This window comes from Astyanax mexicanus, chromosome 5 (assembly GCF_023375975.1).
Source record: "Astyanax mexicanus isolate ESR-SI-001 chromosome 5, AstMex3_surface, whole genome shotgun sequence".
In the NCBI taxonomy this organism is placed as follows: Eukaryota; Metazoa; Chordata; class Actinopteri; order Characiformes; family Acestrorhamphidae; genus Astyanax; species Astyanax mexicanus.
In genome coordinates this window covers 25,408,070-25,420,534 of record NC_064412.1, presented here as the reverse complement: position 1 = coordinate 25,420,534, position 12,465 = coordinate 25,408,070, and the positions used below count along the sequence as shown (strand labels likewise).

The window sequence follows — 12,465 nt, the reverse complement described above, 5'->3', positions numbered from 1 at the left end:
TTCATATAAAATATGCTGTGTGCTATGAGGTATGGATTCGTGTGCTGAGAAGCTTGCCCTTTTATTCAAACATCTCTTTCCAGACACCTTCACAACAGAGCAATATTTTAGATAACGGCCAAGAGGTGGTCTCTCCAACTGCCCAGTGGGCTCCCTACTCATTGGGACGAAGAGACGTACCTCCAGAGAACCTGAATATCATCAAAAAGGTATAGTTATCATTTTTGGGTATAGACCTTGGATAATACTGAATAATGAATGTCTAATTAATATATATTAATTTTCTTTGTTTCTGTATAAGTGTGATCAGAATAAAGGTTTATTAAGTTATAAGAGTAGATTTGTATTTAACATTAGACTCAGGTGTTTTTGGTTAATGGGAATACACTCAAGCTTGAGTGCATGAAGCCCGAACTGTGAAAGTCTGATCCTCAAAACACGTTTGTGGAAGTGTATCGAGTCTATCATGACGTGAACCAAAGAGATTTCTGATGCCCACAGAAGGTGGTGTAAAGTGCAGAATTCATCAACAATTAAGCTGTAGTTCTTGCTTTACGAATGGGACATAAATACTGAAAACAAAGATTACAATACTTTATTAACTTATACCATACTATTTGCTTAAAGGAACAATGTCCAAATACCTATCTTTACTATGCTAGTGATGGTGTTAACTTATCCAGCTATGGTTAGTGAACCTTACTGAAGCTCAGTGATTACCTGTTCAGCATAAACATAGCCAGCTCGCCAATTTTTAAGTGTTTGCGTGTTGTTGTTTATACCTGGTTATTGAAATGGGATTGGGGGAATGGCACTGGGCAGATTTGTTGGCCACAGCCCACACAGATGTCTGTGATGTACCACACAGTTCAAATAAGAACATACTGGCTGAAGCTCTGCTGACAGGAGCTGTTGCTGCTTAAACTCAGCATGTTTCATTTATATCTGATGATACAGCCTGATCATATTATGAGTTACTACAGAAAAAATTATCTTTTATAGTATGGTCCTTTCACAAACATTTAGGGACCACTGTATATACCGTTCTGTATATAAAAATAAGAGTTTCTTTGATTTTACCAAATTCAAAACCTCTGAAATATAATCAAGAGGAAAATGGATGATTACAAGCCATCAAACCAAGCTGAACTGCTTGATTTTTTGCATCAGAAGTGGCATAACGTTATCCAAAAGCAGTGTGTAAGACTGGTGAAGGAGAACATGCCAAGATGCATGAAATCTGGGATTAAAACCAGGGTTATTCCACCAAATATTGATTTCTGAACTCTTAAAACTTTTTCTTTGCATTATTTGAGGTCTGAAAGCTCTGCATCTTTTTTGGTATATCAGTCATTTCTCATTTTCTACAAATAAATGCTCTAAATGACAATATTTTTATATGGAATTTGGGAGAAATGTTTTCTGTAGTTTATAAAATAAAACAACACTGTTCATTTTACTCAAACAGATCCTGCAAATAGCAAAAGCAGAAACTAATTCAGAAACTAAAGTGGTCTCTTACTTTTTTACAGATCTGTATATGTATTTATGTATATAAATATCAGAGACTGAAAATAATAGTATGAAAGTGCCATGAGACACTTTAGAAAGGACAGGATCAGTCATAAAGGAACCAGGGTAGTCCATATTTTTTGCTCTGTTGCAGCTGTACTTTAATTATCTGGCACAGGTGTTCTTGGAGCTGCAATATAACAAAATTATAGACTGAGAGGATTGGAAGGCTGGAGCCGAATGCTTGGGTCTTAATTGAACAGGAAGAGCTTAGCCGAGTGAATGGTGGCCTGGTGTTTTAGTGATTTCTAGTGGAACCAGAGTATCTAGTATCTGGGGCTTTTGCTTTTAAGCTCTGCTGCTGCTGCTAATAAAAGCAACATTGTAAGCACACTGTTAAGCCTGGTGTGAGTGAACGTTTGAACCTCTCTTTTAATGCATTAATGCTGTTTTTTTTTTCACCTTGCCTGTCATCGTGGTTTAGCTGTATCTTCTGATAGTGAAACATCCAGTGCAGGTTTGTCAGATGCTGTGCGGCTGAATGCTGCATCATGAAGAAACCTGGCAAAGCAAACATGCCCCAATCTAAAAATAAACCCAGCCCTGCTGTTTCTCTTTTATGAGCACCGAGATGAGCCGCTGCGTTTGTTTTGATGTCATTACATTTTTATCATTCCTTCTCTCGCAGCCTGTCTTGGAGGTCCGCCTATTGCCCCTCAGTAATAAACCCTACCGTGTTCCACTTTTCCAGTTTCCTGTTCTAGTGAAGCTGTTCTCTCCTGGACGTGCATCTCAATCTAGTCATGATTGCCATGTTAATGTTTTGAAATGTCAGGGTTAATTACTAGCTGCTGCTGTGATTCATTTTCACTGCGCTCAGTTCTTCCCCGGTCCCTTAGCAACCAGCGTCTGTCTGTACGTCTTAAGGCTGTCACTCAGGGCCACGCGTAACAGCAGGGTGAACGAGGAGACGCAGAGTTACTGAACAAATCCAATTAGAACACAATGTGTATTGTGGCATGCCACGTTCGTAGGCACCTCACATGTACAAGAGCATTGAAAAGTTTTTGGAATATTGAACCAATATTGATGCAAAACTTTGTAAACTGTTTGGTGCAATGGACCTGTCACGGTGGCCAGACACACGCTGATACCAAACACACAGGGACTAGACTTAAAGGGGTAGTCTGGGACAGGCAATGTAAGAATTAAAATGGCAGCAAGGGTAAACACAACATACCAGAATGAGGCAAGCAAATGATCATACACAGAAATTCCAAAACAGGAAGAAGGGCCAATAAAAAGGAGTAGTCAATAAATGAAATAAGGTTCGGCAATGTGAAAAACAAACAATACAGGGCTAGGCAAGAGAGTGGTCAAAAATACAAAAACGGGTCAAGTGAGGTAGAAGAGCTAGAGAACTAGCTTCAACTAGATACCAGGCTGGGAACAACAAAAGACAGGGGGTATTTATACAGGTGAGGACAGGTGAAAACAATCTAGAAACCCGGTGATTCAGATGGCTGTGTAGGGTGCATTGCAGGGATATGGAATCTGTGGTGTGTGTACTATAGTCCATAGCAGGCAGACTGATAACATTGCTAAGGTTAGTTATTTATGCTGTAGACTGATAACATTTGAGGTTTGACATCAAAAGCTGGGTACAAGGCAAAAGATTAATATTTACAGTACATCTAGATTCCGTACACAGTTTAAATTATGGCACCTTTTGTCTGAATACACCCATTTGTCTTGTAAGCAAAAGTACATTGATTATTCAAACAACAAACAGTTCTGAACGTCTACACTCAGTTTCAGATTTGGGTTTTTCCTTTACAGACTGTGCTTTTATAGCTTGAGAAGTAACTAACATGAGAACAGAGAGCTGTCTTTGGGTGAAAAACAAGAAATTGTGAAGCTGAGAGAGGATGGGAAATTATAGCCAGAACAACCGTTTGGAATTTGGCTTCTTTTGGGATGGGCTCGTGAATCTTCATTGATATTGTCTTGTATGATGAGCTCAAAAACTCAGTCAACAGAAACATTTTGTCTGTTTTACAAGAAATATTCAATCAAACTGATTGGAAGGTCCTTCATCCTGCAGCATGATAATGACCCAAAACACAACTTTTAAAACTACAGAGGAGTTTAATGAGACAGGAAATGACTACAGAACATGCACTTTGCGTGCTAAAGAGGAGACTGAAGGGATTAACTCCCCCAAAATAAACAGCCACTAATAGAATCTGTGGTAAAAGCCTGAAAAAGCATCACAAAAGAAGAATGCAAAAGTTTAGTGATGTAAGTGGCTCACAAACTTCATGAAATAACTGCAAGCAAAGGATTTGCAGCTAAATACTTTACCATATTTTTTAAGTGCATCAGTTCCAATGCTGCTTTATTGTAATAATATTACTTATGTTGACCTAATTATGTTGTTCTACATTGATTGGTGTATTGCTGAAACAGCTGAAAGTTAATAAATGTAATTTGCAGTAGGTGATAAACTATTTTGATTGCTAGAACTGTTTGTCTACGTGAATCTTCACAGTTTGATGGGTGTTTTTTCTCTGATGATTCTCTGCAGGCCGCTGTACAGCAACCTTACCAACAGCAGGGCATGATGGTGACCTCGGCCTCGGCCACCCCACCTCACCGAACGCCTCGAGACCAGCAGTACGAAGGAGCCATGAACAAGGTGTCCATCCAGCAGTACCAGTCTCCTCTGCCCATGCCCGTCACAAGCACCAGTCCCAGGCCTCAGAGCGCCCGCTGCTTCATCCAGACTAAAGGCCAGAAGAGCATGGACGGCTTTCAGGAGCAGGTAACGACCTAGCCTTTCCTATTCTAAACAAATGTAAATGAATACAATAGATTTAAATACAAAACTTGTGTTTAAAAGAAAGCATTGTTACTGTAATCTGGCAGGGCTTGGAGATAAACCGCTACTTACATTACCATCTCCAAAATGTATACTTGTATACGTCTTTTTTTCTTGTGTAGGAAAAGTAGTTGAAGACACATTTAAATATTAGCTACGTACATTTTGTAATGAGACATTCCAGGATTTTGGTACATTTCAGGGGTGGTCACTTCTGAAAATTTGATCTTCAATTTGATCATTTTTAGTCATATATTTATTAAATCCAGGTTATAGACTATCAAAAAGTTTGATTTGTCAAGCTCAGGTATCAAAGCAGTTCTTTTAATTAGATTATGCAATATATTTGGTAACTTACAGTAACAGGGTTGCGAGTAACAGGGCTGCAAATCTAGGCTAAGTTGTGGTTTACCCCAGGAACAGATGCTAACTGTACAATTTAGCTATGTATACAAGATCAAGGACAAACATGGTTATATAAGTATATAAAGTAAAATTTGACTCTACTCATTATTAGTCTTACATTATGAGTAACAGGGTTGCGTTCACTGAGTGACACACACAACTTGGACAAACATATTTGGAAAAAAACTTGAAAATTGTTAGAGCACTTACTCTTGGTCTTGCCATGTGGGCAGAAAATGTCCTTGTGATGTCACTTCCTTTGTGCCAGTAAACAAATATTTTTAACTCTTTCTCTGCCAGGTAAAATTCCTTATGGTAACAGGGTTGCGCGCATGTTGTGGGACACAACTTAATAGCATAAAAACTGTATCATGCAAAACAATGTAGACCAAAGAAGTTGTTTTCATAAGTAAAGGAGATGCATATCAACAATATACAAGAGGAACTAATTTATTTAGAGCTTATTTTAATTGTTAAATTTGCCAAAGGAGTTGGTCATCCAATGTGTGGGACAAGAGAAAACGGCCATTTTTTGAGGTGGTCCAAAGGTATTCGGTCTTTTGAATAATATCTAAGGAGCTTATTTTTCCTCCGTATTTTACAGTTTGTCTTATAACAAGTACATTTTTCACAAAAAATAGTCAGATATTTTGGATATGTACATTTGAAATTTAAGTGGTGGGACAGGAAATGTACCAAAATCCTGGAATGTCCCTAATATATTCTTAATAGTAAACACAGTACTATAAAAAAAGTTATAGACAAGGAATTATTTGGGTGCTGGGTTTATTTTTTAGCACAGAGCTGCTGGAGTTTTTAAACACCTCGTTCACCAAATGTAAATATAAATCAAATCAAGTTCAGATTTTTAGCTCTTTTTACAACTGATGTTGTAGCAAACCAACTTTACAGATATATGGTAGCCAGGCAGAGAATAAGACAAAACCTTAAACTCATAACACAGAACCCCCAGTGAGCAACGAAGGGAAGGAAACATTGGGAGCAATCAAGGCTCACATGTGCTTTGCATTATCACATGTACTATCACATTATCATATGTGCCATCACATGTACTATTAAGATTTAATATATAAGGGGAAGCCATCCTCTTTTGGTCAGACAACTTACAAATTAATGTTAAAAAGTTATTATACATCCACATAGCTCTACTATATCTTCAGGTGAATAGCCACAGCAGAAATAGAAGCATTTAGAAAATTCCTAGATAGATTTAATAGAAACTTTTATGTAACTTTAATGTATGTCATTTATGTAATGAAGGACTATACGGTGTTCTTCAATCCTGGTTCTGTTTGCATATTTTCAAGGATTGCCTGTTTTAATACACCTACAGCAACTCTGAAAGGGCTTATTAATGAGCTGATTGGTTAAATAAATAATGTGTGTTGGGCAGGGGAAAGCCAGGCAAAATAATCGACAGTTATATAGAATATTATATCGAAACAAGGGGGTGGTTATAATATTTTGACTGGACTGAATATTTGAGTGGAAATTAAATAAGTGAACAGTGCCTTTTGTACAGTACTGTATTTATAATCAGAGAATCCAAGAAACAATATACTGTTTAAGTTATACCAACAAATTATAGTCTTGATCTGTAGAATTTAATATAGTATGTGTTTACAAGTTTATATCCAACAAATAACGTCACACTGGTACTGTTATCTATCTGCTTGATTTTAGTTTTGTGTTCGGATTGAGAAGAACCCTGGCCTTGGTTTCAGCATCTCAGGGGGGATCAGTGGGCAGGGGAACCCCTTCAAGCCCTCGGACATGGTAAGACATCTCTCCCTTAGTTACAAAGATAGAAAACACTATTCCTGTTATTTCTCTTCCACTAAGAATAGAGTAACTATTCATTTTAGAACCTTTTTTGTTCATGCTGTTCTCATTTTCAGTACTAACAGATTACACTTTAGTGAGTGTGATTGTAGAGCTCGCCTTAGAGTTTCCATGGAAACATGAGCTACTGCAATGCACAAGATTTCACACCAGCTGCCTGCATTACCTGTTAACCTCTTCATGGCCTGTTATAGTCTGTAAAGTTTAATGTTAAACTGTCACTTATTGCTCAGATACTCCTCCTATTATACTTTATGTGATAATGAGCATCTTGTTTTTGGGTCTTTATAGTGTATAGTGTGCCTTTTGTGTACATAGCATAGTTTAATTTTCTTACAAACTGTGTAATTTTTCAACATTCACTCTGAATAAACAAGTTATTACGAATATAGAGGAATGTTAATCTTTACTTTAAAGATTTTATATATATATATATTTATATATCTTATTAAAAAATAATAAAAACTATGGCTGTGACCGAAATGGCTCCCTATTTACTATTTAGGGCACTATTGAGTACAGTAGCCAATTTGAGGGCACTTTAATCTCCCATAATGCATCATGATTTATAGTAAACATCGCTGCTTACTAAGAGAGCTGAATGTGTCCCCAAAATGCATCGCGAGTCTTGCTACTAAACAACAGACAGCCGAACAAACTGAGCGACCAGCAAGCCATCAGAGTTGCCAGATTGTTACAGTTAAATTTAGATAAAACAAAGTCACTGGGTGTATAAAATCTGCATAAATGCAGAGAAAAACACGCAACCAAACAGCTGATCTTCAGCATATCAACAATATCACAGGGTTCATTCCAACATGATCTTAAATAAAGTACCTTAAATATCTTAAATATTACCAATTACATAAAAAAAATAATATTTTAAATTATTTTATCCGCATGTTTGTATTATATATGTGTTTTGTGCATTGTATGATAGGACACAAGAACAAAAGAAAAGTAATTACAGTACACTAAAATAAACTTGCATACTAAATGCATAGTACATACTTTCATAGTAACATAATAACCAACACAAACACTATCTCCAACACTGATGACTTAAATTTCTAAACTCTTAACACTTGGCAGCACAGTGTTTCCTCCAGGCAATTTTAGACTGAACTTTGTCACATTTGGCATGAAACCACCCAATCTGGCAACATTGTGAGCCGGTGTACACTGTTAATTTCAGATGTTTCTCCATGTAGTTCATTAATGTAAGGATTATGTTTTTAATAAGGGTAAATGCAACAGTCATAGATTAATCCATGATCAAAATTTAATTCAGAGCTCAGTTTGCGTGTTTATGGAGTTTTAAACACAGTTCAGCCCTTCAGTTGGTTATGGTTAAGAGAGCAGAGTGAACGCATGTCAATGATGAGGAGGTGTCTGAATTAACTTGTGTTTCATCGCAACTTAGTAAACCACATAGTGTCTCTCTATATAGTGTAACACTAATGAGGGAGTAGGGAGTCATTTTGGTCACAGCCAGCGTGTCGAATAATTCCTTGTGAAGAAAACTATATACAAATACTATGCTGCATTAATTAAGTAGACAATAATTGTGTATTACAGGAAATAAAAATGATAATACAGTTTCTGTGTCATCTGAAGGCTTATAAATATGATAAATAATCTAAGAAATACTAGTTTTGAGTCATTTTTTGAAAGTTATAAGACACCAAAAGGCACAGTATTCTGATAATGACCTATTTATTAAACTTTCTTACCTATGTAACTGTGAGTTATTTTGTTTCACTACATGTATTTATTTTATTATGGATTTTGGTATGAATTATGTTTTATGACCAGTGTTTGTATATGTTGTAAATATGCTGTACAGATTCCTTATCTACAGCATATTAAACTTTAGTGTTACTGTGTTGTACTGATCGTTCTGGGAATCTTCTGAGAAGATCTGGATCCTTGTGGTGTCTGAAGAAATGGCGTCATGTAGAGTTTGGTGGACTCACAGTGTGTGGTACTAGTAATGTGGTTTAATGTGAAGCACAGTGTTGGGTCACACATCTGGTATAGATGTTGTATGCTTTATAATCTCTGCCTGAACATGTACACAATAGCAGTTCATTCAATCAGTAATTTAACATCAGATACATACAATACATGTAAATGTATATTTTATTAAACTCTTGGAGCACTATATACAGTGGCGTGAAAAAGCATTTGCCCCTTACAGATTTTTATCAGACAATTATAGCCTGAGTAAATATAAAAATCCCTTTTTAAATAATGATTTTATTTATTATGGAGGGGGGGGGGGGGGACTATCCAAACCAATCTAGCCATGTATGAAAAAGTGTTGTTAACTGTGATTAATCACACTTTTTAGAAAGCTGAGTTCAATTTCACTAGCCACAACCAGACCTGATTACTGCCAGACCTGTAGAATCAAGAAATCACTTAAATAGAACTTCTCTGAAAACATGAAGCAGCTAAAAGATCTCACATTCTGAAGAAATTCAAAAACAAAAAAACATTGACATCTGTCAGTTTTGAAAATGTTGCATTTCAAAAACCTTCTAAAACTGTGACTCCAGAGAACCACGGTGAGATCTATTATTCACAAATGGAGAAAACATGGAACACTGGTGAACCTTCTCAGGAGTGCCTGGCTGACAGAAATTACTCCAAAAGGGCATGAACAACTCATCCAAGAAGTCCCAATAGAACCCAAAACAACATTTATAGAACTGCAGGTCTCACTTGCCTCAGTTAAGGTCAGTGCTAATAGATGGAACCAGGAATTCAGCTGTTTACCAGAAAATCCTGAAGGAGAATGTCCAACATCAGTTTGTGACCTCAAGCTCAGGCATACTTGGGTTCTGCAGCAGGACAATGATCCAAAGCACACCAACAAGTCCACCTCGTAATGGTTTAAAAAACAAAATAAAATGAATGTTTTGAACTGCAGAGTCTAGTCAAAATCTGATTAAGAGACTGTGGCATGATCTTAAACAGGAGGTTCATGCTCGAAAACCTTCAATGTGGCTGAAATAAAACAATTCTGTAAAGAAGAGTGGAACAAAAAAAAGAGCAAAAACTTTTTCACAAAGGGCTAGATTGGTTTGAATCGTTTTTTTTTTTTCCTTTAATAAATACAATTATCATTTAAATTGTCCTTGTTATATTTACACAGGTTATCTTTGTCTGATATTAAAGTTTGTTTGATAACCAAAAAAATATCAGTATGACAAAAAATCAAAAACAAAAGAAACCTGTAGGAGGCAAATACTTTTTCACACCATACATACATATTACATATTAGCTTTCTTAGTTTTTATCACACCTACATACCACAGTCTATCACTGCTGTGAACTTTGGAAATGGGAAAATGAATCCAGATTGAAAGGCAAAGATTCTAAACCATCGCCACCATGTGATTCCTAACCTCATATCACTTTTGACTTATAGGGTATCTTTGTTACTAGGGTACAGCCTGATGGACCCGCCACCAGTGCTCTTCAACCAGGGGACAAAATTCTGAAGGTAACACTCTTCTCCATCCACACATGTTGTCTGACGAGTGTGCGACAGTGCATCCCCTCCGCCACGCTGCCTGTGGAGGGCTTTGCATGTGGCATTTTGTGTCTGGGGTGTGTATGTATGTATATGAGTGTGTGTATGTATGTACATGTGTGTATGTATGTATGTGTGTGTCAACCAAGTGAGCATGGTCTTCTGTTTTGACGTCTGTCAAAGCTTGACATGCTTTACTGGCCCGTCAGTTCTCTTAAGTCACCTCCAGCTGCAGCGTGTCGTACTGTAGTACTTTTACATCGATATTTGATAGCTTTTTATTATTTTCAGTGCTTATATGGCATGAGAAATTGAATTATGATGCAATCCAAACTGTGAAACCTTCAGTAGACTTTATGATCTTTAAAATCTTCTCCTTCACCGTTTCCTCCTATCTTTCTAACTCTGCCTCTAAAACAGAGATTGAATCTGGTCTAGTAATGCATATTAATACAGATAATACAGAAATTGTATATAGTATGTAGATATTACCAAGGGGCCCCCCTTCATTAAAAATGCTTTAATTTAGAGCAGCTCCTACTAACAGCCTCGAATATCCTTCAGTTCAGCCACCCCAGGCTAAAGAATAAAACAAGAGAAGCGACAGTTTTAGTACAGTTTGTAGTTTTAATAGTGAAATATTCACAGCCTGCACATGTGCAGCCCCCAAATCAGAAAAAAAAGTTGAAGACAGTATGGAAATACTGCCCATCAAATAAAAATGCAGTGTTTTTTGTATTTACATTGACTTTTACTTTACTGCAGACAGTATCACCTCAATATATTCCATGCTTATCTGTTCACAACTTTATTTAATTTATTAATATACGCCCAAAGGTTTGTATTAAAGTATAAAGTATACACATTCTTTACTCAGGTAAAGGTATAGATACTAGAGTTTAAAATACTTCTGTAGAAGTTGAAGCATCAACTCAAGCTTTTTACTCAAGTAAAAGTGTAAAAGTACTGATTTCAAACCTACTTAAAAGTAATGCCATTAAGAAAAAAAAGCTTCGGTCGCACCACAGGTTCCTATAGTGCACAACCCCCTCTCCAAAACGCATTTCTCTAAAAGCCATAATGACTCACTGTTTTAGCCGCATATATGTCTATTGGAAATTAATGCATTTTAGTACAGTGCAAATATCAACCAATCAATCATGAAACCTTATTTTTACTCGGTAACACATTGAGGGTAACCCTCATTTTTAATGCAGCTGAGCATTTAAGACTAAAAGGTACTAAATTTAAAGAAATGTATATTAAAATTAAAATCAAGGTGAGCTAAAATAAAGAACTTCATAAACAAAACAATAAAAATTAAATGGTAAGACTAAGAGTTATAAAAACAAGCAAACAACATAAGACTTAATTAAGAAGAAATAAAACGAAATAGAATAAAAGCAAATAATAATATAAAATAATACAATTAAAATAAAAGTGGACAGGCTAAAATGTGAAGCAATACAATAAAGAGATAAATAATTAGAATAATAACATAAAAACAAAAAAAAGAGGAATAAAAAATGAAGAAGTAGCTAAAATAACACCAAGATCATAAAGAAATTAAGTGACAGATATAAAATTAAAGGTAAAACAGAAGTCAGAAAAAAATAAAAGGACAAATTAAGTAAAATAAAAGGCCAAAAAAAGTAAAACACGTAATAAAATAAAGAAAAGTATGAAATGAATAAAAAAAAAATTAAATTAAAATTAGAAAAATAAAAAGACTAAATAAGTAAATAAAAAAGGTAACAGAAAAAACTCAACTAAACAGTTACAGGCTGTCTGAAGATGGTTATAAACTAAAAGTTTAAAATAATTTAGTGATATTACTGAGCTAGTGAGCTGAGTTTTAGAGTTTCCTGTAGTGAATTTCAGCTCACTGGAGCTGAAATTCCAGAGAGTGAAGCAGAGATCATTCATATTTTGTTTGCTCAACTTCATGAAGACGATTCGTGCAGAGACTCAAGAGCAAAATATCAAGCAAAATGTTCCAACTAAGGTTGGAACATTTTGCTTGAGATTTTGCTCTTGAGTCTCTGCACGAATCGTCTTCATGAAGTTGAGCAAACAAAATATGAATGATCTCTGCTTCACTCTCTAGTACTTTCTGCAATCAAATTAGTGAAATAAGTCAAAGTAAATATGAGAAATTCTTTTTTTTTTTAATATAAATTATCATAATTTTCCATACTGTCCCGACGTTTTCTGATCAGGGGTTGTAGATGTGACGCAGTTTTAATGTCCCATTCTGTTTTGT

The 12,465-nt window shown here is 35.8% G+C and overlaps 1 protein-coding gene across 18 annotated transcripts in view; it reads left to right on the top strand.

The window, feature by feature from the left end:
* The window catches only part of lrrc7 (leucine rich repeat containing 7), a 223,839-nt gene that overhangs the window by 208,340 nt on the left and 3,034 nt on the right, over positions 1-12,465 (top strand). For 9 of the 18 annotated variants that reach the window (XM_007248259.4, XM_007248272.4, XM_007248258.4 and 6 more), the window contains 4 exons: positions 84-209; positions 4,100-4,336; positions 6,503-6,595; positions 10,098-11,904. In XM_007248259.4, coding sequence (XP_007248321.3) covers positions 84-209; positions 4,100-4,336; positions 6,503-6,595; positions 10,098-10,373 — 732 coding nt within the window. In that variant the 3' untranslated portion in view covers positions 10,374-11,904. Of the gene's footprint in view, positions 1-83; positions 210-4,099; positions 4,337-6,502; positions 6,596-10,097; positions 11,905-12,465 lie in introns of those variants that run through there. The other 9 variants (XM_015605571.3, XM_007248271.4, XM_007248262.4 and 6 more) reach the window with 2 other exon arrangements.